This window comes from Propithecus coquereli, unplaced genomic scaffold, assembly GCF_000956105.1.
Source record: "Propithecus coquereli isolate 6110/MARCELLA unplaced genomic scaffold, Pcoq_1.0 Scaffold382, whole genome shotgun sequence".
In the NCBI taxonomy this organism is placed as follows: Eukaryota; Metazoa; Chordata; class Mammalia; order Primates; family Indriidae; genus Propithecus; species Propithecus coquereli.
The window spans coordinates 133,342-160,779 of NW_012149530.1; the positions used below are offsets into that span (position 1 = coordinate 133,342).

General features: G+C 34.4%; 1 protein-coding gene across 1 annotated transcript in view; it reads right to left on the reverse strand.

The window, feature by feature from the left end:
* Positions 1-27,438, reverse strand: part of CFAP69 (cilia and flagella associated protein 69) — a 64,939-nt gene that overhangs the window by 34,646 nt on the left and 2,855 nt on the right. The window contains exons 2-11 of the mRNA XM_012652181.1: positions 20,839-20,898; positions 17,780-17,845; positions 15,341-15,450; positions 12,763-12,839; positions 9,451-9,549; positions 6,217-6,366; positions 5,936-6,113; positions 4,046-4,169; positions 1,399-1,447; positions 1,183-1,304 (exon numbers count right to left, since the gene is read on the reverse strand). Coding sequence (XP_012507635.1) covers positions 1,183-1,304; positions 1,399-1,447; positions 4,046-4,169; positions 5,936-6,113; positions 6,217-6,366; positions 9,451-9,549; positions 12,763-12,839; positions 15,341-15,450; positions 17,780-17,845; positions 20,839-20,898 — 1,035 coding nt within the window. The remainder of the gene's footprint in view (positions 1-1,182; positions 1,305-1,398; positions 1,448-4,045; positions 4,170-5,935; positions 6,114-6,216; positions 6,367-9,450; positions 9,550-12,762; positions 12,840-15,340; positions 15,451-17,779; positions 17,846-20,838; positions 20,899-27,438) is intronic.

Genomic DNA, 27,438 nt, shown 5'->3' on the forward strand with positions numbered 1-27,438 from the left:
TAATAATAAACCACATTTTATGTAATGATTTTCTATTTGGCATTTCAGAAAATACATTTAGGTTCTACATTGTATATATTTTTGATACAATAATAAACTTACACTGTAAAGACAATTTCTCCTTTTCTGAGCATTTCAAAAAATATATGTTCTTCAAAGTAGCATTACTAAGAAAATGCTGAGCTTATTTAAATCCTCATAATGATCTCATGAGGTAGACGTTGGGCTACCTGGGATTTAAGAGAAACCAAATAACCTGTACAAGGTCATATAGCTAGAAAGTGACAGCACTGGGGTTCCATTTGACTTAAGCCTTTACTGCTGTACTATCCTACCTTTAGATTACTGGTAATGAGATTAACAGAATGAATTTCCACTTCTTTTTCATGATAATCTTTTGGAGCTTGAAAGAGTTTTAGGACTAAAAGGAAATTTCACTTTACTGCAGCAAGTAACTAAACTAATGGAATTGTTAGTAATACATTTTCCTATCACTTTATAGTTTACGAAGCCTTCATTTTAACCTCACAACAGCCCTGTGAGCAGGGCCAAAGTATTATAACCTTTCTTTAACAGAATGAGAAACTGAACTCCAGAAAGATAAGGTAATCTTGCCAAGGCCACATAGCTAGTAGGAGATGATAAGCCAGAAGTGAAATTTAGTTTCAGTGTTCTTTAAATTACATCATGCTGTTATGTAGGAAATCAAGTATTAAGGTAAATTCATAGATAAGAAAAAATTAAAGACAATAGGTTTGTGTGGTGAAAAAGCAGGTTCATTAAGAGTTTGAGGTTGGCATCACAGAGGTTAGCAATTTCCTCGAGCATTAAATCATCCCTTGTTACTACTGTAGTCAGAGATAGACTATTAGAGCCTGGAAGGGCCTATGTGGAATTTCTTTCATTTTATGCTCTTATTCAAGAGATCTAAATATATTAATAAAAAGCTCAGGTTCTACTACTGTTTTTCTTTGGTTTATGTGGTTTAAATTTAAGTATTTTACTGTTTAATAACAAATTAGCAAAGAAAAATTTTAAAGCTAAAATTCAGGCCAGTAAGAGTTTGTCACTTTCTATGGTAAACACATAAGTTGATGAAAGATTTGCAATCAGGACTTTAAAAAAGTTATACTACAAAGTGAGACAATTTTTATTAATTTTCCTGTTTTGATTACTCTTTACCTGTATAGTAGGTAAATCTTTACATAAGATCACAATTATATTGAATAGCAATTTCTTCAACTCAAAATCTTCATAGGAATTAGAAAGCTTAAGTCCTTTTACCAAAGGATTTTGACTTTTAACTGTGAGGGAAAAAAAGGAGTAAAATGAAAGCTGAAATGAGGTACAGGACTCCTCAAGATAATTATAAAAAGTTCAAAGTTTTCTGGTTTTTACCTTCATTAAAGGTTGCAAACAGTATCAAATCCTTAGTAAAGCCACATTCCTAATAGAAATACACAAAACAAGCAGAACGATGAATTAATTAGATGGAAATTAAGATACAGACAGCCAAATTTACCTACTACTTAAGTACATTTATCAAATCTCCTATTGTCATTCATTTGAATTCATAAAGCATTAATAATAGTATGGGGATAAAGCAAAAAAAAAAAGAGAGCATATAGCCAGATAAACTTGCAATTTATTTAATTTTAAACTTGCTTCTGTAAGTTCTAAGAAATATTTTATATTATTCTATGAATATTTTCCAAGATACTGTTTAAAATTCGGTAAGAACCCAAAACGTATTAGTCCTTCATAGTTACTTCTGTAATTCATTAGCTATACTATATTGTGTCAAGTGACACAATAAGGGAGAAAATCCAGTTATTTTCAACAGTTTTTCTTCTTAAACACCCTAACCCCTACTCCAGTCATTCTCATTATGTCAAATATTTGGCTAAGTGATAACAAAATAGTTGCTACCTCACATGAAAAGCCCTGAAGAATGACCAGAGTTGCGAACATTTCAGCATGAGGGAGTTCATTCCTGACAGAAATATCCTAGTTGGATTTTGCACATTAGGAAAAGTTTATAGGACCAATCCCTGGGCTTTTGAGCTTATAGCTTTACATTCCTACTACATTAGGATCCATATGGTTTCTTTAAATGGTGAGGATGTTATTCCTTTGACTCATGTTCATGAAATTCATCTCAATGTTTGCAAGGACAGTAACAAGAACTTACTAATTGACACGGGGCTTCCAGAGAAACAAAGTCTATCTACAAATTGCATCCTTAACTAGGATGCTATGTTTTCCCTATTTGTACAGTAAAAATTCTATGACTCCTATATGGACCACTTGATGTCTAATGATAGGGGATTGATGCCTTCATAGCCAGGTCTTTGAAGTACAACTAAAAAGTATGTGGCTGACATGTTAAAATTATTGCCAAAGATCTTTCTTCTAGGATTTCATCCATTTGATGATTTTTATATTATAAAATATGGAGAGGCTAAGTATCTAGTGTGCATGAGTAGATCCTATAAGATAAATCCTCCTGCTGGTAACAATTATAAACTCTGAACAAAATATAAAAACTATCTTGTGACCAAGAGTAAGCAGACACTGTAAGGAAGTTAGGATTTTGAAGAAGGAAATGGCATTATATGTTTCCCACTTTTAAAAAATATGGCTTTTGGCCTGAGAGCAGGCCCTGTTCTGCACCTTGTCAGGATGCTAAAACTCAATAAACCTGTGGTCTCAGTGGCTTGAAGAACCAAAGGACAAAGGTAACCACAGAAATGGAAAGTGAAGGGAGAAATCTCATAAAGGAAAGAACCACAGAGGGAAAACCCCAAATTCTGTGTACAAACTCTTCTTAAATCTCTGACTTATGCCTGAACCACACAGTGCAGGGAATAGTCAAGCATCCCAGGCTAGAAGAACTGAACTGAGATTTGGGCTGCCATCCACCACAGGGATGTATATAGCCAAGTAAAATGCATATTAATTAAAAAAATGATCTTCAGAGAAGTACATCACAACCCACAGTAAAGACACTCATACAGAACAGAAAGATAGCAACTCTCAGCAGACAAACAGACACTATAAAAAGGAATCAAAAGTAAATTATAAAATTGAAAAATATATCTGAAATAAAAAATGTACTGGATGGGATTAATAGCAGAATGGAAATCTAAAAAAGGATCAGTGAATTTAAATATATAAACTAATACAAATTATGCAATCTGAAGAACAGAGAGAAAAATGATTGATAAAAGTAAACAAACCTGTGAGACAATATCAAAAGGTCACATGTATAAGTAATTGGAGTCCCAGAAGAAGAAGGGAGAGAGAATGGGGGGGCTGAAAAAATACTGGAAGAACTAATGGCCAAAAATTCTCCAAATAAAGATGTAAATTTGTATATCCAAGAAGCTCTATGAACCCTGACTAGGATACATACAAAGATCGCCCTTGGCACATCATATTAAAACTGCTGAAAACCAAAGACTGAGTGAAAATCTTGAACACATACAGAAAAAAAAATGATACATTGTACATAGGGAAACAATGATTTGAAATAATGAATAATTCTCGTCAGAAACAATGGAGGCCAGAAAACAGTGGTACATTATCTTGGAATGCCAAAAGAAAAATTTTTTCAACTTAGAATTTTATATTCAGTCAACATAGACTTCAAGAATTAAGATGAATTAAAGATATTTTCAGATGAAAGAAAGCTAAGGGAATTTGTTGCCAGCAGCCAGCAGATCAGCACCATAAGAAATGGTAAATGAAGTTCTTCCAGGGAAAGAGAAATGATGCCAGATGGAAATTGGAATCATCAGGAAGAAAAGAAAAGCATCATATGTGGTAAATATGTACATAAATCACAAAATATGAGGAGGATGCCAAATTCCCAAAGGAATGCAAGGAACTGGCAGAGTGATAAGTATACTGGTGACCATCATGACATTACAGCATAACTTGGCATTATAACAAAATATATAAATATTATAACATAATTGAGACTCCCTTCCCCCATTCCCACCACTTCCACAATTAAAATTAATGCAATTTGATTCATACTTACAATCATTGGTGCTCCAGGATTTTGAGCAATAATTGTAGTGATTACTAATATATCATTTCTAAGCTGACGATCATAATGACTAAAACCTCTCATAAACAGATTTTTAAATACTTCCTTCAAAGCCCTGGAAAGTAAAATATTTTAAAAATCATATTGTTATGAAATGAATGTGTCCCATCAAAATTCATATGATGAAACCCTAGTTTCTAATGTGATGGTATTAGGAGGTGTGGTCTTTGGGAGGTAATCAGGTCATGAGGGTGGAGCCCTCATGATTAAATTAGTGCCCTTATAAAAGGGACCCCAGAGAACTCTTCCTTTGTATATTATACTATTAGTCGTTTGAAAGTGTTTCTAATTTTTCCACAAATCTGCCTCTAATTCACTATGTACTAGACAAGAATCCACTAACCCATACTATACATGGCAGTCAAAGTGACCACTTTAAAATATTCAATCGTGTCATTTTCCTTTTTAAAGCCATTTAAAACTTCTTTTGGTCTTAGAATAAAGCCCCCCCTCCTTATTAAAAGGCTTATTAGGCATTTCACATTATGGTCTCTGCAAACATTGTTAGCCTTGTCTCTCACCATTCTACCCTATTCTTTATGCTCTAATCATATTGAATTTTGATTTTGATAAGTTCTGTTTTCACTTCTGTTCCTCCTATCTAGGATGCTCTCTGCATGTAAAACTTTTCTGTGTAGGCAATTCCTATTTATCACACAGATACTAGATTGGAGTTCATTAGGAAGCAGTTATTAACTCTCCAACTCTGGGTGAAGTTTCCTCTACAGTAGACATTTGTTGCTTTGGCCCCTGTGACCCACTTGGCCTTTTTATGTTAATAGCACCCTTATTTTTATTTGGGCATTCACTCCTCCCTGACTTTTGGTCCTGTGAAGCTGCCTTTAGCTGCCTTTTAGCCAGTCAGAGAATTCTTTCCGCTGGCATTAGTATTAATGGTTCACTCTGGAATGGGCATTTGACCAACGTCAGACCATTCAGAGCCAACAAAGACTCAATACAAAAATTTTTTTCTGAGCTTTCAGGATAACAAGGCTTCTCTTCTGCTTGATTTGATGTAAACTTAGACTTCTTAGGTCTTACTATGTGGATCTTGGGAGTGAAGCTAACAACACAGTGGAAGACAGTGCAAAGAGATGAACAGAGACCAAGCCATGTGCAACCTTGAAGAAAGCTGCACATGAAACTAGTTTTATCCTTTGACTTTGTAACTACACGAGTCTATAAATTTCCTATATTGCTTAAGTCAGGTGGGTTAGGTTTTTGGTCACTTGCAAAAAAAATGTGCTGATTTACCTTCTGAAAAATGTGTAGTGCCTACCAATAATCTCTTTCATAACATTTAGTATAATTTCTTTTAGTTGTCTATTTATTTGCCTATTTCTACTAGCATAATTTAAATTCCATGCAAATAGAGACCATGCCTATATTATTTTCAAGTATATTTCTGTGGCCTAGTACCGAAACTGGTACAGAGCAGACAATATTCATTTGTTGAATAAAGTGAATAAGCAACTTGAAGACTTACATTTTATTGCTAATGCTTCCTGCAATATCTAGAACAGAGTAAACACTTAATAGATTTACTGAATGAATAAATTCTTCTTCTAAACGTCTAATGTTATGTTACAGACTCAAAGGCATAATTTAATAACCAACTTTGAGAGCCTTCCACATAGAAAGAATCCGCACTTGTTATTGTGCAGATTCATTTATATCATGGCACAAAAAATATGTTCTGAAACATAGCCATTACATGAATCAAAAGTCTAATTGACCACGGATTTAAACAAAGATGTTAGTTATGTCACTGGCTATTATTTTAAGGTTAAAAAACATTCCTGTCTAACCACATATACTTACAGCAAACATTCAAAGTTACTAAGCTGTTGTATTATTTCTTCTTTTGAAGATTTTTCCAATAAGTTCCAAAGTATTTCTGAAGAACGAAATAGAAGCTGTCCAGAGGGATCTGGATCATTGAGGTGAGCACAAATTCCACTGGCTGCTTGTGCTTTCATCATTAAAGTACAATTAACTTCTGAAAATAAATTTAAAAAATTATTTGTTTTATAATATTGACATTGTTAGATGGAAACAAAAATAGTTGATGATAAAGTGTTCAAACTTAATATTATACTAACCAGAAGTTGAGAGATGTTGCAGAACTTTCAGTACCCAAAGTTTCTCAATAAGTTGATTTTCAAGCAAAGTCATTGCCTGGACCATTGTTTTTGCTAATCCTCCAGCTTCAGCCATTTGAATCTTGTATGATGAACTAGCTTGCTGGTAACCTAACAACAATTAATTAATAAACATATACAGTTATCTCACATAATGATCATTGAGACCAAAGGAATGAGTAAGTTATCTATCATTAAGCAACAGCAATAACCAACAACCTTTAAAAAGTGTATGGCATTTAAGAATTGTATAGCATAGGAATGGGCAAATTTTTTTAGTAAAGGGCCAGACTGTATGTTAAGCTTTGTAGGTTATAAGGTTTCTTATCAACTACTCAATTCTGTAGCACATTGTAGCATGATATTGTAGCAAGAAAGCAGCCATAAACAATGCAAAAATACATAGGCATGGCTGTGTTCCAACTAGACTTTATTTAAAGCAGTGGGTCTATTTTGGCCTGGGGTCCATAGTTTGCTGATTCTGGCATGGTATTTGAAATAGGACCACAAATTTTGGGGATACATCTTACATTATAAAAGAAAACAATATTTCTTATTTGTCAGTACGAATGACTTTCCATAAAGGAAAATGGCGTAATTACACATACTGAATGTTTTCACTATTCAGTTTCACTATTTGGGTCAATGTTTTACTTCAGTGCTTTCAAGAGATGACATTTATGTGGTGTCCACAATGAAATAAGAGGTGAAAAATGTAATGCTGCTCTGATAAATGCTAATGAATTTAATGGTATTTTAGGGGAGCTTGATTCTTGGTGACATGTCTGATTAATATAAGAATTTCCTTTTGCCTCAGCACCTGTAAGAAACACTACCTCTCCTTTTGATGCAGGTGTCTGCCTAACCACATTCAAAGAGAGGGATTAAATAAACTCCAGAGGATACTTGTTTACTTGAGACGAGGCTATTTTCTCTCTTAGTGATTTCACTTACCTAATTGTCTGACTTTTGACTTTTGAGACCAACTAGATTCCTTAACTCTGACCTGAGTTCTGAGATGTCTGTCAGTTTGTCTTATCTTCCTAAATTTGATCTCTTGTTGTGGATAAAGCCCTGTCCATTGCTGTGATGGGTTCTGTATGGTATGCCCTAGCAACTCACTGAATGAATTTAAAAAGGCATTTAAAAAGTATGAAGAAGAAGACGAAAATTGCCTATTTTACCATCTAGAGATAACAACATTAACATTTTGGTATTATTTCTTGCTGATATTTTTAATATATGCATACAATTTTAACAACATACTATATATAGAATTTTATATTCTACTGTAGCCACTAAAATTTTTATTGTGTCTCCCCACGCTGTAAAATATTTTTTGTAAAATCATGATTTATTTGCATAATAGTCTATCATACGGATGGGCCAAAATGTACTTCATACTTACTGTATCTTTTTCTATAGAAGGATATAGCACTAGTAAGGTTCATGGACTTGATTCCTGCCTCCAGGGCTATGTCTCTTTTAACTACTATACTGAGGAATTTTCAGCTGTGGTCTCGGATGTCCAGCCATGCCCATCACTTGAAACTGTGTGACAGTTAGTGAGAGCACTAAAACTCCCAATTCTCAGAGCTTGATCAAATTAAGGTCAATCTCACTTCTTTACAGCACAACACTCCTCTGTCTTAACTCTTACACCTTTTGTCTCCCATTCTTTGAAGGGTGCTTGTTATTCTGCCAAGGTTAACTCTAAGCTTGTGCTTTTAAGTCCATCCTCTCATGGTTTCTTTGAGAATTCTGACTTCCCATTTCTCACTCACCAGCTTCTAGCTCATCTGCCTACAAACATCATTTCTTCCTATCCTAAAAACATCAAAACCTTAATACCCTTTCTTTACAGTTGAGCCGTTCTCCATCTTCCTCTTTTCTCTTCACATTCTGATCTTAAAATGTAAGTCTGCATTCATGAACTGCCTCTACTCTCAAAATCCTCTCATTCTTTAATCCTGCATCTGCAACGACCACTTTATGTCAATACATCTGTCAAAAATTAACTACACCTTTTCAGATACCACATTAACTTGGCCTTTTCATTCCTCAATTACAGAAGCCTCTGCAGCATTTAACACTGAAACCACTTCCTCCTTCATCGAACATTTCATTCATTGGCACACAACATGTGGCAGTCTTTAGGTCTTCCTCCTCTTTGAACCTCCCTTCACTGCTAATTTCTCTGAATCATTTTTTCCAAACCTCAATATGGGCACTCTCCATGATGTCATTCTTGGTCCCCTGCTGTTTACATGCTTTATCTCCTGGCAAACTCAACCATTCTAATGGATTCAATTTTCCTCTCTGTTTGGGTGGATTCCAAACCTGTATGCTTTTAGTATCCATGTCTAGTATCTACCAAACACTTCTACCTATCTCATCAAAAGTTCAAATTTGACATTTAATAATCTCCTTATTCATTTCTCTAGTTCAGATGTCTTCCCACTTTTCCCGAGTCATAAATAATCTTTCTTTGAACTACCACAGACTCTTATTTCCACCTATATTAAGGAACATATAACTTTAAAAATATTATTTATATCTTCTCTCACTTCCTAGATTATGAATTACAGAAACTATGAAGGTATGAAGTATGTCTTAAATAACATTATATTGTCACAGTGCAAGTGGCCCCCATCTTGATACCAGCCATTTCAGTGAGGTCCACTTTACCATTATATATTAAGATCCCTGAGCTGTAACGTACAGAACTCTTTTCTCAAACATGATGGAGAATGGCACCAGCATTAGTAATTTAGTATTAGTAATTTAACATTAGTTAATTTAATTACTAATTTAACATCTAATTGGGTTGGAAAGATATTATGAATAATTATAAAATATGATAGAAAAATAATTTTAAAAAATAATTTATTGAAAGTACTAAATAACAGTAATGAATAGTAATAATTGTAATTAAACTAATTTGGGTGTGACTTTATAAATTGTGTCATAAATATTTAGTATCAGAATAAAAATATGCAAATCTAAAACTGGAAGAAATATATATACAAACTTTTTTAGGATGACTGAAGAGCTCAAGATTATAAAAAAGAGTTTTATTTTTAATGTGTTACATTTATGAGCCCACTGTGTCTTTCAAATTTAAAGAGAAATGAGACAGAATATTCTGTCCTTTTAATACACAAGCTATTACTGAAGGACCATTGCAAACTTTACCTGGAATATGCTTCTTTGGTGGTTCTGCATGATAAAAGTCAACAATACACTTACAAATTTGTATCCTCAATTGAGAACTTGGTATTTTCATTAAGTCACCTGCCAGGAAGATAAATGAGGGCTATGTAATAACACTGTCATAAGCTTACGTTCAAATTTAAGCATAAATATTAATAACATGATGATTATTAAAAATATTTTCAGAGATTCAAATTGGATTAAGTATAATTATATATATTTGCATATATATGCATATATACATACATACATATACACATACACAATACCCTGGACCTATCCTTATATATTTGGCCCTTCAATCAATTCAGCCTTTTTTTTCCTAGGAAGAAAAGAATAATGATTAATAACATAAATGCTGGAACCAGACTGTCAGATTAAATCCTGGCTCTGTCATTTACTACCTGTGTAAACTGTAGCTTAGTCTTCTCATCTATAAAACAGATATAATAATATTTACTACATTTAGGATCATTGTGAGGATTAAATGAGTTAATAGGAGAAAAAGGCTGAGAACAGTGTCTAGCATATAGTGTTCTACATGTGTTAGCTACTATTACTATTTTGGCAAGATATGGGTTAGTATTTTTCTCCCTGAGAGTCAGTAATTTGTTGCCTTTAATAATACATTCTTTGCTTCGAGAAGTTCCAGGTGAGCTTTGCTCTTCAATTTGCTGGCAGACTGAAAGAGAGTGCGGTTTTAAGACAGTCTGCCCTATGGGCAAATGTAATACTTTTATGTTGAAGTTATCTAGGTAAGGCTGGGGAATAGAAACGGTTCCTTTTCAGTCATATTTAAACTACTACAGAATTGGCTTTAGCTTGTATTTCAAACTGGATTGCATTTACTCTGTTGAAGTACTACAAGTGTGATCCCCAGTGAAATCTGAAAATGATCTGTGAAACTCTGGAAATGATCCATGTTCTCTGGATGCCTGAGGACATCTGCAGTCAGTAGCATCAGCTTTAGGACTGAACCAAATCTGGTTGGAGTCTCTGAGGGTAAGAGAATAATTAGGTATTTCTCCTTTGCATTAGGCCTTGCATAATGTTCATCTCTGGAGGTGGTCAGTAAGTAGGGAAACAAGTGGACAAAAGGAAGAAGCACAAAGAAAAGCCTGACCCTTGCTTTAGGAAAATCTGTCTGCAAAAGACAGTTTCAAGATTATTCTAACTATTAATTTAATTTAATTTTATTTTTGGACCCTTCTTTTGGAGTTTGAGAATCAGTAGGATTTAAAAAGCTTTAGGCAACAAGAACTGCAAATTTCTAATAAAACTACCCAAATATTCAGTTTTATGGAAAATTCTAGAGTTTCTCATCTGCTTCTCCACCCTTTTATTCCCTGTAAATTTGGATAATATCTCGTAATTTCCTGTTTCATAATCTTGGGGCACAGTATCAACTTCTTCTTTAATCCACTCCCAGAATCCTGCTCCTGAGTCAGAAATATTTATGTATTATTTGGAAGAAAACGTACTATAACTTAACTAGTACATAGTAGAAATTGGAAGTTATTAGTAAAAATCATGAATAGTTTTTGTTTAACATTTCATCCTACATACAACTATTTTAGTTTAAACTCATGTTTCTGGCAATTAAAAAAATAAGGGACAGGCCGGGTGGTGGCTCGCTCCTGTAATCCTAGCACTCTGGGAGGCCGAGGCGGGTGGATCGCTCAAAGGTCAGGAGTTTGAGACCAGCCTGAGCAAGAGCGAGACCCTGTCTCTACTAAAAAATAGAAAGAAATGATCTAGACAACTAAAAATATATATATAGAGAAAAAATTAGCCGGGCATGGTGGTGCATGCCTGTAGTCCCAGCTACTCGGGAGGCTGAGGCAGAAGGATTGCTTGAGCTCAGGAGTACACCACGGCATTCACTCTAGCCTGGGCAACAGAGTGAGACTCTGTCTCAAAAAAAAAAAAAAAAAAAAAATTAGGGACAGAACAGCAATACTTGCAGTCAGTAATTAGTGAAGGAAGCTCATCTAAAGCTAAGAATTCATATTACCCTCAAATAAGACAGTAACGTGTTCTGTAGACAGGTGACCAATCTTAAGCAAAAAGCAGGCTGACAGTAAGAAATGGACCATGTATTTATAATACAAATGTCTTTAACACTCTCAGAGGCAACATTTTAAAATAATAAGGGCAAAAAGGGCATTTTTTAAGTAATGTTACCAACGAAACCTATACTTTTTATTTGTTAATACTACGATGTCCTCTTTTGGTTTCTCACTGTAAATTTCCACTGATAGAATTAAAATTTCTATCATCACAGAATTAAAATTTTTCATTATTTCTCAATCTTCCTGCTTCCTAAGGTGTTCTTTACTCATGTTTAATCTAATCTCTACGGTACCTTCACCTACTCTAGGCCATAGGGTAGATGAACTCTAGGTAGTTTGTCTAAAGTAATTACAATTAAAGACTATACACTTATTTAGATATAAAGGGGTTAGTGTCTATGTTAAAAATAAAAATCCTTTTTTACTCATTCCAGTTGAATCTCTAACACTTTTCTGTATGGATTATAATGCTGAAAACGTAATTATTCAGTAAATGTTTTTTAAAAAAATGTATCAGGTCAATCACATATCTTTTATTTCTCCTATGAAAATAAAGACTTAAATTAATAAGCATAAATTTAATGTAGGATTTGTTTTGGGAACATGCTGTCATGTCTCAGGAGTTGACTCAAAGATCTAGTGTTTCACTGATCTCATTTCCTAGGAAATTATTTTCTTTCTCTAGAAAATCAAGCAATAACCCAGATATAAATGCCTCCTCTTTTATGATATTTTTCATATTTTTATGCACAAAATAGAGATATCTGCATCTTTATGTATATTATGGTAAAGTTCTTAATGTTCTACCATTTTATGATTTTATTTAAAATTTTAGATCATTTAATGAATAATTAAACACTCAATGATTCTAGTAATTAAGTATTAGAGTTTGAAGTTTAAAACATTTCTGTGATTACTAAAAGAGGGAGATGTAAACTTTCTGATTTACAAGAAAAGTTAAAAAACATTTCATCAAACTAAATAATACCAAATCAGGTAAGTGCAAAGAGGTATCTGCCATTACCTGCACTTAAGGAACATATATTCTTATTATTATCGTGAAATATCTGAGTAGAAAATAATGCCAGAACTATTATCAAGCACGCTATAATTCATTCCCAACTAGAAAATAAGAGAAGAACCTAAATATGGAGAACAAGTACTCGTAGTGAAACATAGCTAAATTAGACATTTCCCTCTATCTTAGGAAATCTTAACTTACCCAGAAGTGCAACTGAATTAGCAGTATCTTCAGCATAAGTTATTTCATCCGATACTTTCTTTTTCAAAAATGGCAAGCTTCAATAGTAATGAAGAATGTAAGTGTAATTTTTAATACAGTCCTTAATTGAAGCATCATTTGTAAAGTAGGGGAAATTTCTTTTCTAAAGGATAAAATCAGGGTGATATCCTATTCTTTAGCCCTGGGGAATCGACAACTATAAAAAGGAAAGTGTTTCTAACTGACTGATTACAAAGAAAATAAAATAGGTTTATAAAAATGAAGAGAGATGGATATAAAATGTATAGGTTTAGAAAGCCATTTTGTATCACTGCATGAATAAAAAACTTAGGAATCCTCTTTCCCTTTGAGAGCAAAATAATAATGAATTATAGCTATAATTCTATCAAGGGAAGATGATGGATAATCTGATACAAACCACAGATCAAGGCTGACCTATAACTTAAAAACTGTTTAAGGGCTTATTCTGAAGTTTTCAAAATGCTAGTTAATAGATCAATAGACTATTTGTTCTTAGAGGTCAGTACTCTTTTCCTTATTAACTGGATTAGTTACTATCCACAAAATAACAGAATGCTTTTGCAGACACTAAGGAATTCAGGTTAACAAGAATTAATTATATTAGAATTGCATTTCACAGCTACTATAACTAAAGTTATTTGAGAATAACTTATTTACAAATCACAAAAGATCAGGCACATGAACCAGGGTTATTAGTCTAAATTTCAAAGGCAACATAAAAGTTGTATCTTAAATATATAAACTTTCGACATTTCATGAATTCAAAATTTGAACCTCCTATACTACTGAAAGTATAACATATCCTGTATATATAGGACTTTTAATTCATGTTTTTCAAGAAAAATTAACCAAGGGTTTGAAAAATGGCATTGAGAACTATCACATGAAGATACAGGTCAATTAATTTAAAGATACTTGAAGGGCAAGCTGTGACAAGGAGAATTATATAAATGCCACAGAGGTTCATTTCTAATGTTAGTTAGAATTTGTCATTTGAAACAAATAACTTATTACTTGCTATCCAGCTGACTGTTTGATCTCTACAATGAAGAACTCTAAAACTAGTGCTTTTTGTCCCTAAGCTTTCCTTTTCTATCATAGGAGACAACCTATAAGATAAAGCATCAGAAGAGTTTTCAACCAAAAAAGGTTATAAAAAATAAGCATTATACTTCTGATGCAATGAGAAAAACATACAACTTAAGGGCCAAAATAGAAAGGCTTGACTTTATTTTTTTTTTATTTTCAATGTGTTTATCTCCCAAAAAAGTCTTGAAAAGAGACACAAGTGAGGATGAGGTGTAGATATTTTTAGGACACAAGCAGAAATTTATAAATAGAAAAAATCAATAATGTAAGTAATTATGAAATATGAGGGAAAGTGAAGACCGCAGTTCAAAAGATTTGTCCTATAATGCAATGAAACATTCAGTCACAAGCTTTCATAGAGAACCAACTTTGGGCAGAGCTCTGTAGGAGCACTGATGTTGAAAGTGACGCTTATGAACTTGGTGTTCGGGGACTTGCATAGCCTTGAAATTTAAAAGAGTTCTACATAATACAATCTCACGTTAATATAATAATAATTTCCAATTAGTTCCTTGAAAACACCAGAGCAATCATTTATTTATTTTCCATAGTCCCTATTAGAAAGGCATAGTGCAGTAATTCAATAAATTATTTTGATTTTATTCACACATCAAAAAATTAAATGTAAATAATTATGAAATTTTAAATATTATTGCTACTAAACCTAAAAGTGCATTAGCACCTATTGTGTATACATAGTCCTACGAAACCTCTCTACTATTTGAATATTGAAAGAAACAATTTAAAAAGTTAAATTGGTAGAACGGTTTAGAAGGTAAAATTGTCAAAAAGGTTTATTTCCACTTTAAGAACTTTCCTCTACCATATTATATTAAGCAACTAAAAATGGATATTTTAATATATACCTAGATTAGCCACTATGTGGCAGCAAGGAAGCATAGTATATTCACAGTTCCCAGAACCAGAAGGAAAAATAACAGTAGAAAGGATGAGACATATTAACTTCATAATTCTTAGCTCTAATTTACATTTTACAAATACATACAAACATAACTGGTAATATTTTATTCTTCATTCAAATTTGGAAAACCAAATAAAACATTACATATAACCTAATATACTTTGGAGAGCCAAATTTTCTAAAGAGAGAAAAAAACTAGACTGAAACTATATGTATTACTCATAAATTTAATCAATTTTCTAAAAATACTACAATTCCTTGGTTTCATCTAATATTTATCATTTGCTGAGAACAACTAATTACAAGAAAACCTTTTAGTTTACTTACAGTTTTAATCTCTTGTGGCTAATAATCTCAAACTACAATGAAATTGACTATCTTTGCAATACCAACTGCTAGAATCAAGCCATTAACTGAAGTTTTCTGAGTTCTGTATCACTCTGCTATACTATAATGTATAATATCTTTATAATGCAAAGTAAAACATAATAAAATGCATGCTAATACAAAATAAAGACAACTTACCCACACAATTTTAGGATATCACATGCAGATTCCACGAAACGGGGCTGTTTTTCAATCTTTCCTGCACACAGATTCAGAATTTTAAATATCTGTGCTAAATCCCTTAAGGACTTTAATATTTTTGGTTAAGAAATAAAATTAAGATTAATATCTTTGTAGTACTTTTGTCAAGAAAATCGATAGAATTCCATCTATTTTGTTAAATACGGTAGAATACTGCTTTAATTATTCTTACTTTGAAGCCTAAAGAGGAAAACTTAGAACCAAATTTTTTTTTAATATTAATTTTTGTCTCAGTAACCTCTTATTCAATTTTTTAAAATAAGAAACAACTTTAAATCTAGATTGCCAATTTCTGTAACACTGATTTGGTTGATTGGTAACTTCCTATTGGTAATGAGTAATAATACATTGAAAAAAATTAACTTTTGATTAAGCTCAATTATATCCTTCATCTCCAGCTCCTCCCCCAAATACACACACACAAACACACTGCCCTGCAATGAGCAATCCAAACCTTACTTTACTGTACTACTTTATTAATATTTAACTCAGATGCATTTTCTTGTTTTTAAGGTTTAAATTAGTTGGTATTTTGTTTCATTTAAAACTAGCATGAAAGCAAAATGTACCCTTTCTAGATATTCAGGTAAAAAGTATCTTTATTTTATTTATTTAAAAAATTCTATTGGTACATAAACAAATTTCATTGATTTTGTTTTATAGCTAAGAAATCATGGTAGTTATGACTTACCCTCTTGGTTGAATCCTATTACTTCTAGACTCTTTATAGGACCTTCTTAGGAAGAGACGGGAGAGCTAGGTAAGTATAAAGCTCTGTTAACTTCCTAGAGAGGTGATTAAGATACTTCCCTTAATTTATCTTTGCTAAATTTTATAACTTCTAAAGCCAGCCTATGAAAGGCATCCAGAAATAGAGCCATTTGTCACCAACCGTCGAACCCAAGGAAAAAAAAATGATGCAGGTGTCAGGTTAAGATTAGAGAAGAAATCACTTGCTGGTGGACTTTTTCAGCTACCAGTAAATTGTGCTTGATATCTATTATACAAGCTCTCAGACTGACCTACAGATCCAGATAAAATCAAGGCAAAAATGTAGTAAGAAAAGATTTAGATACAACTATGAGGTACGTTTCCCTAAATAGAAGGCTTAGGAGGTTTTGAATAAGCTAATATAGAGACTGATACGTTCTTTAGACCAAGTCAGACAATTCTCAAGTCATTTAGATCAGTACTACTAAACGTGTGGTCTATGCTATGGACTACTGTCAGTTCTGGAATTGTATGTTACCAGTCTGTGACAAGATGAATACAGAAAGTGGGTGGACATTTAAAACTTTTATAACAATCTGATATTCCTGTTATACTTTTATTGTAATTTACAATAGCACATATGCCCAAAGGCTTTTAAAAAACCCAACAACAAACTGGTTCTTATGCACAGAGAGCTTTAAGACACACTGGTTTCCATGTATTCTAATTAGGGTGGTATATTCAGTGGGGATAATATACAATGTTTTGCAGATTATCAAGCATTTGCATGTACCTTATTTCATCTGGTCTTCCTAACCATTTTATGAGGTGCTATTATCTCTATTTTATAATGGTAGAGAAGTTAAGAAGCTTATCAAAGGTAAAACTCTCACATAAATTGACAGAAACAAGACTTTGACATGGCCCTCCTAACTAAATCCACTGTCTTTCTGAAACTATAGAAACTGACATTATCCACACAGTTAATTGTGTTATACTGTTTCTTCAATATTATTTCTACTTTCTGATAGAAAATAGTTTATAAAAAATACAAAATGTTAGATATTTTCTGTGGTAGGCAGAATAATGGCCTCCCCAAAGATGTTGTTGTCCTAATCCCCAGGACAAGTTAAGGATCTTGAGATGGGAAAATGAGACTATATTATCCAAGTGGGCTCAATGTAATCACAGGGATCCATACAAGGGAAAGAGGGTGGCAGGAGAGGGTCAGAGAGAGGAGATATGACGACAGAAGCAGAGGTGAGTGAGAGTGATACCACTGAGAGGAAGTGGGCATGAGCCAAGGAATACAGGAAGCCTCCAAAAGTTGGGAAAGGCAAGGAATGATTCTCTTCTCAGAGTCTTCGGTAGGAACCAGCCCTGCCAATATCTTTTGTTTTTTCTTTCTTTCTTTTTCTTTTTTTTTTTAAATGAAATGCTGAAATGCTCCAAAATCCAGCTGCCAATATTTTAACTTTAGTTAGCCCAGTGAGACTGATTTTGGACTTCTTACCTCCAAAACTATAAGATAATAAATGTATATTGTTTTAAGCCACTAAATTTGTGGTAATTTGTTATAGCAGCAGTAGGAAACTAAAATATTTTCTAACAGAAATTCTGATTCAGGATAAATGAAATGAACATACATATATATGTAAAGGATACAAGTCCATTCTGATAACACTGCACCAGTTTCTTAACACATTTAAGCTGTTTTTCTTCTAAATCATCCTAAAACAAATGATCTATTTTAGTTTTTTTATGGTATTAAACCTGTTGAGATTTTAAAAAATTTCTTCAATATAAAAACAAAGTACACACATTAAAATTATCAAGTAATTCTTAAATTACTATATTATGATGTAAGCATTATAAAATGTTTCCTGAAACAGTGATGATAAAAATAAACTATCAGAACTATTGTACAATCCAGTGATTCCACTATTGGGTATTTATCCAAAGGAAAGGAAATCAGTATATCAAAGGGATACCTGCATCCCCATGTTTACTGTGGCACTATGCACAATAGAAAAGACATGGAATCAATTTAAGTGTCTATCAGTGGAAGAATAGATAAGGAAAATGTGTACACAATATGTACACAATGGAATACTACTCAGCCATAAAAAAGAATGAAATCCTGCCATTTGTAGCAACATGGATGGAACTGGAGGACATCATGTTAAATGAATTAAGCCAGGCAGAGAAAGACAAATATTGCATGTTCTCACTCATATGTGGGAGCTAAAAAAGTTGTTTTCATAGAGGTAGAGAGTAGAATGATAATTACAAGAGACTGGGAAGGGAGTATGGGGGGATGAAGAGAAGTAGGATAGTAAGTACAAAAATACAATTAGAAGGAATAAATTCTAATGGTCAATAGCACAGTAGTGTGACTACAGTTAATAATAACGTATTGTATAATTCAAAATGGCTAACAGAGGATCTGAAGTGTTTCCAACACATAGAAATGATAAATGTTTGAGATGATGGATATCCTAAATACTCTGACTTGATCATTATGCATTCTATGCATGTGACAAAATATCACATGTACCCCATAACTATGTACAAATACTATGTATCAATAAAAAAACTATCATTTAAATTTGATTAGGAAATTGGGACTCAAATCTAGGTTAATATAAAAGCAGTAATTGTTTTCAGAAACAATATTAACAATAGCTGAAGTACATTGTGCATTTTGTCTATGTCGTGTACCATATAGGCACTATATATACATATCACTTCATTCATCTTCGAAATGACTCATTAGGAAGATACTATTGTTATCCCTCTTTTTCAGAATAAGAAATGCAAGCTGAAATACTTTAAGTAATTTGCCCAAAAACATACAGCTAAAAAGTGGTGGTGTGAGGAGTCAAATTTGGCAATCTGACTCCAGAAATTGGATTTTTAACTTTAAAAATATGCTCAGTATTCTGTGCAAACCAAATATCTCCAGTCAATTAAAAATGAAAACAAACAAATTCTATACAATGATGTGTTTTCATGATTGAATTCCTTCTGTTCTTTTTCTTTTTCTTTTTTTTTTTTTTTTGAGACAGAGTCTCACTCTGTTGCCTGGGCTAGAGTGCCGTGGCGTCAGCCTAGTTCACAGCAACCTCACACTCCTGGGCTCAAGCGATCCTTCTGCCTCAGCCTCCCGAGCAGCTGGGACTACAGGCACGCGCCACCATGCCCGGCTAATTTTTTCTATATATTTTTAGCTGTCCAATTAATTTCTTTCTATTTTTGGTAGAGATGGGGGTCTTGCTCTTGCTCAGGCTGGTCTTGAACTCCTGAACTCAAACGATCCACCCGCCTCGGCCTCCCAGAGTGCTAGCATTCCAGGCGTGAGCCACCGCGCCAGGCCCTCCTTCTGTTCTTTTAATCTTCTTAAATTGTTTCTGAGAAGCCATGGCATTGTTTATAGTTTTTTTTCCCTAGCCTTATTAAACAGCTAAAAGGAGGCTGGGCACAGTGACTCATAACTATAACCCTAGCACTCTGGGGGCCAAGTCGAAAGGATTGCTTGAGGTCAGGAGTTCAAGACCAGCCTGAGCAAGAGGGAGACCCCTATCTCAACTAAAAAATAGAAAGAAAAAAAAATTAGCCAGGCAACTAAAAAAAGAAAAAATTAGCTGGGTGTGATGGCACACGCCTGTAGTCCCAGCTACTCGGGAGGCTGAGGTAGGAGGATCCCTGGAGTTTGAGGTTGCTGTGAACTGGGCTGACACCATGGCACTCTAGCCTGGGCAACAAAGTGAGACTGTCTCGAAACAAACAAACAAACAAACAAATAGCTAATAGGAGTTCTATGTAGTTAGGTTTTCTTTTTTAAGGAAATGCAGCTATAGTCACAATTTAAAAATAACTTTTCACAGAAATCTTAGGCAGCAAAAGATAAATTACTCTTCTAGAGTTATTGTTTTTTCTTCAAGGTAAAAAAAGTAGAGACCAAAAAAAATGTTAAAACAATGACCAAATTTTTATGCCTGCTATTCATAGGACCTTGTTTTGTTTTTATAGGATATACTGTGGTTAACCCATTTTCTACTTATTAAGAATATATGCTCTTCTTTGGAAATCGCCACATAATTTTATAGTCTGTGCTGCTTTCAGGCATTAAGTCAATTCCTGGATAATATCATGTGGTAGACGAGCATGTGTGCATACACATTTGTTATACTTTCTCCCAATACCTAAACTCTCAATTTTGAGTCTTGTGTCCAAAATAATTTCATTTCCATTACATTCTATATAAGATTTCTCTCAAAATAAATTATCTATGAGTATGTATATGCATGTGTTTGTATGTGTGGGGGTGTGTGTTATTACCTGATTTCATATCAGGAAATTTTAATTAGTACATCATGATAACCTTTTTTCTACCACTCCCTTCCTCCAATCCTACTTGGTAATAAGCACTTTATAGAGGCTAGATGACCCTTTCTCTACTCTTATGATTCCTTCTGTTTACAGCCACCATGGGTTTGTCCATCCCATAAAAGAAAATCTATTCTCCTCCAGCCTCCCTGTTTTGTTAAATATGCTCATACTAAATTCAAATGCTTCTTGAATATAAGATGTACACTGTTTGAAATATCTTCAACAAAAAGCGATACATGAAGCTAACATTTAGAGGAATTTATGTTGCCTTTGAGGGAAATAAAAGTTTATAAGTGATGTAGCAGAGTAATTTGCTCTCAAAGTTTACTCACCTTATCAGTCTCTTCAAGGAGTTTGATGACATGATTAAGGTCCATAGGCTTGAAAACACCCTAAAAAACATACAACTCTTAGTATTCTATATCATAGGAATCAAGAAATCACAGCAGACACACTAATTTTGTATGATATTTTTCCTTGGCAACTTAAAAAAAATCTTATGACAATAAAATAGCAAGGAGAAAATGAAATGCAGATGAGAACTGGTAAGAATAAATAAATTTTGGAGTAAAAAAAAACCCTCCTGAATTCTAGTATTATCTTATAATCTTAATGTTTTTAAATTTCATTAGCCCTGAAAGACCCAAGAAACCATTTGAAATAACAGCACTTCCATGCTTTAGGAAATAAAATTATCTTCTGTGTGCATACACATTACACTAAGTTTGCCTATGCAGATATATGATAAGACTTGCTTCTAAACTACAAGTAGGAGATTGCCTTCCTGAAATAGGTATCCCCTCCTCTCAGTTGGTACCAGCATTCTTCCAGTAATCCACATCAGAAAACAGAAACTTCTAAATTCTACACGTTTTACATCTTAAATATTTCTTGAGCCCAGTCCATCTTACTGATTTATTCAGTTCTTATCTCTCACTAAATTACACAGGTTTCCTGCTGTTCTCCCTGTTTCCACTCTTGTGCCCTTCAACAACGTCCTCTGCTCTATGGTCAGAATAATAAAGCCCAAATCTGAACATAACCCATCTAAACCTTTCAATGACTCCCCATTAATGTCTCTTACCCCCTCCTCTGTTTTCACTTACGTTGTTACAATCTTATTTCTCTCCTTGGTTAATTTCTACAGATCCTTCAAGATGAAGCTCAGATGTTACCTCCCCAAAGGATGAAAAAGGCTAGAAAAATGTCTTTCCCCTGTGCTTCCACAGCAGCCTAAGTGTATATCCATTACAATTCTCATCACATTGTTCTGAAAGGGTTTACATGTTTATGCTCCATGACTCCCTGCCCCAAAGTTCTCTTGAGAGCAGACTTTTGTTTTCTGGCATCCCCAGCACCCACCACTGGGCCTGACATATAGTATTGTTAGTTGTTTAACAAACGCTTAGAAAATGCAACCAAGAAGACGGCATTTTATAATAAAGTTATTTATAGGTAAGTGAGGAAGGAAACTTTAAGTACTAGATCCTCAATAGTCAAAGCAATCCTGAGCAAAAAGAACAAAGCTGGAGGCATCACACTACCTGACTTTGAAATATACTACAAAGCTATAGTAACCAAAATAGCATGGAACTGGCATTAAAACAGAAACATAGACCAATGGAACAGAATAGAGAATCCAGAAATAAATTCATGCATTCACAGCCTATTTGTTTTCAACAAAGGTGCCAAGAACACACATTGAGGAAAGGACAGTCTCTTCAACACTGGGAAAGCTAGATATCCATATGCAGAAGAATGAAACTAGACCCTCATCTCTCACCATATACAAAAATCAAAACAATATGGATTAAAGATTTAAATGTAAAACTTTAAACTATGTAATTACTAGAACAAAACATTGGGGAAATGCTTCAGGACATTGGTTTGGGCAAAGATTTTTTGGGGTAAGACCTGAAAAGCATAGGCAACAAGGCAAAAATAGACAACTGGGATTATATCAAGCTAAAAAGCTTCTGTACAGAAAGGGAACAATCAACAGAGTGAAGAAAAAACCCACAGAATGGGAGAAAATATTTTCAAATTATCCATCTGACAAGGGGTTAATAACCAGAATATACAAGGAATTCAACTCCATAGCAAAAAGAAACAAGGAGTAGTAAAGATTAAAGTATAGATTCCTCTTCTTTATTTATTTTGCATTATCATTTCATGTTACTCTGGGTTTTACCTGCTTGACTGGTTTCTAAAGATTTTTCTCTCTCCCCCTGCCTTCCTTAGCCTTTTCCTCCTTCTGCAAATATTTATTAGCAGGTTTTTTTTTTTTTGTTTCAGGAACTGTGCTAGGTGTGAGGAACACTTTGCCCTGAGCTATTAATCTGGCATGGGATTTTACAGAAGGCCTTGTACATTATACTAAGGATCTTAAGAAGCCATTAAATGGTTGAGAGACTGAATACATAAACAGACATGGGGTCAGACTGTACATGAAAAAAGAAATCTGGTTCACAAGCTCTACAGCAACCAACCCACGAAACCAAGCCACAACTTCTGCAGCAATTGGTCCAGAAAAGTCAGGATTTGGTTAATGACGGCCAGCTTCCCCATTTGCCTCCCTGCTTCCAATTTAGGACTAAGCAGAGAAAGCCAAATATGCTTCCCAATTCATAACACAGGATGTCCCACTTCTAGCTAGCTCACCTCTAACTTCCCCATGGCAACAACCTACAATTAAAGTATACTAGAAGTCTTTTTCCCCTTCCCCGCACCCCCCACTACAAAGCTTCCCTGCCTGTCTGGGAGTCCCTGCCAAAAACAAGTGATGGTGATTGACTTCCTCCCTATAGCAAGTTCTGAGTAGTCTCTGTTCTCACTTGGGTAGTCTTCATTTATTTCCACATGATTTAACTAGAAGAATGTAATAATAAAAAGATCATTTTGTCAACTGTGTGAGACTGAACTGGAGGTAGGAGAGCAGTCTGTGACTTCAGGCATTGACTAAGGCAGCAGCAGCTGGTATAGACAACGGTGAATGGCGTTAAACATCAAGGAGGTGGACTCAGCAGGACCTCATGAGTGATTGGATGCAGTTGGAGAGGGAAAGAAAAAGGTGAGGATGACTCCCTGGCTTGAGAAATTATACAGATGGTCTCACCATTTACTGAGGCAGGGAATGCTAGAGGAAGAGGTTTGTATTGGGGGCTGGAGAAAAGTTTGGAGCAGAGGTTTCTTAATCATAGGCTTAAAGTGATAATTGAAGATTTTTGATAAATGAGATCAGCAAGCAGAGAGTAGAAACAGAATGTATACATGTAAATATCAAAATAACTGTTATCATAAGATGTTTATGGAGAAATTGTAAAAATATAACACAAAACCTTTTAAAATCAAAAGTTTAATAAACTGCTTTGATGAAAATTAGACCTCCACTTACTTCACATTATAGGATGAACTTATTTTCCCACTTTACCAAGGGACATTTCAGAGGGGAGAAATTCTGCTCATTTAATACTTGGTTATAGGGAAAGGGACCAACATTTATAGTGGTTCTTTCCTGTGTCTGGCATTTTATATCTCAATTAATCTTCATATCTACCAAATAAAGGTAGCACTATTATCCCTGTTGATGAAATTGAGGCGCTGGGATCTAACTTGTTAAAGCCACATTGCTGGTAAATGACCTAGCAGGTCTACCTGACATGGAAACTCTGATTCTTTGCACTGTAGTTCTCTGCCTGGTTCCTCAATTGATGACCAAAGGGGTTATCTCTCTCTCCCTCTCTTTTTAGAGATAGGGGTTCTCACTATGTTGCCCAGGCTGGATTCGAACTCCTGGGCTCAAGTGATCCTCCTGCCTCAGCCTCCTAAGTACCTGGGACTATAGGCATATACCACTGTGCCCGGCTCACAGCAGAGGTTATTTCTTGCAAGAACCTCAACAGGGTACATAGTCCATGGCAGTATTATAGACAGTGATAGGATATGACATCAACTGGCAGACTGTGGAACTTCTCAGAGGTTCTCAGAGGGAGAGCAAATTTGGGCAAGGAAGCTGAGCCATAATACCTATGGAAGTCAACTAATCACAACTATACATGTATTCTACAAATATTTATTGAGTGCTTATACTGTGTTAGGCATTGTTCTGGGTGCTAAAGATATGGCAGAGAATGAAACACAAAAATCTCCTGCTTTCATAAAGAATTAATATGTTTCTGGGGAGACAAATATCAGTAATTTTTTATTGATACAAAGATGATAATGGTGGTAAAAAGTGCTGAGATGCTCAAGGAGTATAATTTTACACTCAGTAGTCAGTGAAGGACTCACAGAAGGGTAATATTTCAGCAAAGTCAAAGGAAGTAAGGAAACAAGCCATGGCTATCAAGGGGAAAACTTCCAGGCAATGGGCACAGGAAGTGCAAAGGCCCTTAGCCTGGAAACTTGGCATGCTTGAGGAGAAGCCAGGGGATCAAAGTTGCTGGAGCATAGAAGGCTCTGGAACCCAGGACTTAAAGTTTTATTCTGAGCTCAGAGTAGAGAAATGCTGAGAAGGACAAAAAACTATTAAGATATTTCCTACTCTTAAGGAAATATTCCCATATTCCAGTGGGAGAGACAAAACTTACACAAATAAAACATGACCAACATAAAACAAGTGACAATTAGGTGACAAATTGTGTGACTCAGACCCAGGACTATATCAGTTCATGAGGAGATCCATGAGGGAGAAAATAAATGGGAAGTACTTCCTGCTGGAGGAGTACTTTATGTTGGAGAGGTAGGATCTGAAGGTAGAGTAAGATATAGTGAAATTCAGAAAAGGGGGAAGGCATTCATTCAATAAATATTTAATATCACCTCCTGTGTACCAGGTATTGCATACTATATTGGGGAATATTACAGAAAAAAACATCAAAGTTTCTGCCCTCGTAGGGGTGGCACTGAGCAGAGTATATAACACAGATAAAGTACAGATCGTGTATTGGAAAACCCTAAAAATGGGACAAAGAAGTGGAACCGAGGTAGTTTAGGCTGGACAGAGAGAGGCCTTAGACATTATCTAGTTAAGTGGTTAAAAATCAGTTGAGGAAGCTTTTTCAAAGTGTCCCAGGCTTCACACTGGGGATTATGCCTGAGTACATACATCTGTGGTAGGGCCCAGCTGTGCACAATTTCTTTAAAAAGCTCCTCAGATGACTGTAATGGTCATCCAGGTTTAGGGAACACTCATCTAGTACAGGCTGATTTTATAGAAAAAAGGTTTAGAGAGGTTAAGTAATGTAGTCAACGTAAATATATTAGATGAGGTAAGCAATGGAAGCTACTATGGAATCCTGAAAGGAAGAGTGTGTGGGGTTCAGTGGAAGGAAGGAGGATGATGAAGAGGTGTTTAAGGAGAACAGACTGGGGAGCGGAAGAGGTGTGAACCAAAGGGCTAACTAGAAGGATGTGACAATAACCCAGGATTGATTGAGGCATTGCCCTGACTGGAGAGGAAAACAAGTAGTTCTTTTAAAACCTCATTTGGTACTCCTTGTTTTTTATCATATCATCTGATCTGGTGGAGGGAGGAGGTTTGAAATTTTGTTTTGTTGTTGTTGTCTATTGTTTCATAATCTGAATCTACAAGAAACTATCTCCTATAGCTTTCCCGGAATTAGTTGTTGTGAAACTCTGTAGCACTGATCATACCATCCCGCAGCTATAATGCACTAAAGCATTGCTACGCAAAGTGGGAAATGGGGTCCTCCAACCAGCAGCATAAGCATCACCTGGAAACCTGTTAGAAAAGCAGAGTCCAGGGGTCCACCCCAGACCTACAGAATCAGAATCTGCATTTCAATAAGATCCCCAAATCCTCCATATGTGCATGAAAGTTTGAGAAGCACTGCTCTAAAGGGCTTAGGAATTCTTTAGAATGAAGGGAACAATATTAAGTAGAAAATAGATAAAGAGAAATCAATGAGGTATTTTGTAATTTCAACATATGATCAAGGTATGTTTCACAGCCACTCTCCCAGGGGTGAAATGCTATCATATATCTTTAATCCACATTACCTCTACCTTCTAGTAGAAAGTCAGAGCCACATAGGTACTGGAATTAATACTAGAATTAATACTAGGAATACTAGAAAAACAATCTGAGAACTATCTTTCCATCTGGCTTGCCCTAGTAATGCACGTAATAAAGGTTTGGATACCCTGTAAATATCATCTGAATTTACTTAATAATAATAAAAGATGTCATGAGTACAGTCATTAATAATAACCAAGGTAGTTACCATTTATGGGACACTTAGAATGTATATACTGAGCACTGTGCTAAATGCCTTACAAATACTTTAATTCTCACAATTATTCTATAAGATAGGCATTTCTAAAAATCTCTTTTACAGATGAGGAAAACAAGACTTAGAAAAGGCAAGCAACTTTTCCTAAGTTTCCAACAATTAGAAAATGACCAACGAAATTCTAATACTATTTTATTGTTTTGAAATCTAAAAAGTACAATAAATAAATTAAAAATGAAGGCTTTGGAATCATTATAGCAGGTATTATCGAAATATTTATAGAGAGAAAACTTAGAGTGCTTACACAGAATATCTTTCCGTGAAAATTCACAACATGGAACAACAACAACAACAAAGGATTCAAAATTCTAGATTCCTAAATATTGTTTTCCCCATTTACTAACAGCTTCACTCATAATCTACATTTACATTTTCCATAATTCCATCTATAAACATTTCAAAGTTAATGAAGTTAGAAAAATCTAGTATTCTGGAAATACCATTTATGATAGCTTAGTATTTACAGTAGCTATATTGCCTTTTACAAAAGTTATTTTTGTGAAAGATGCAGAAAAAAATACTACTTAAGACAAAGGTGAGACATACATAAAAAAATTAGCAAAATAACCTGCACATTTTACCTGTTGCCCTAAGTAAATATTCAAGCCTATTTCTTTT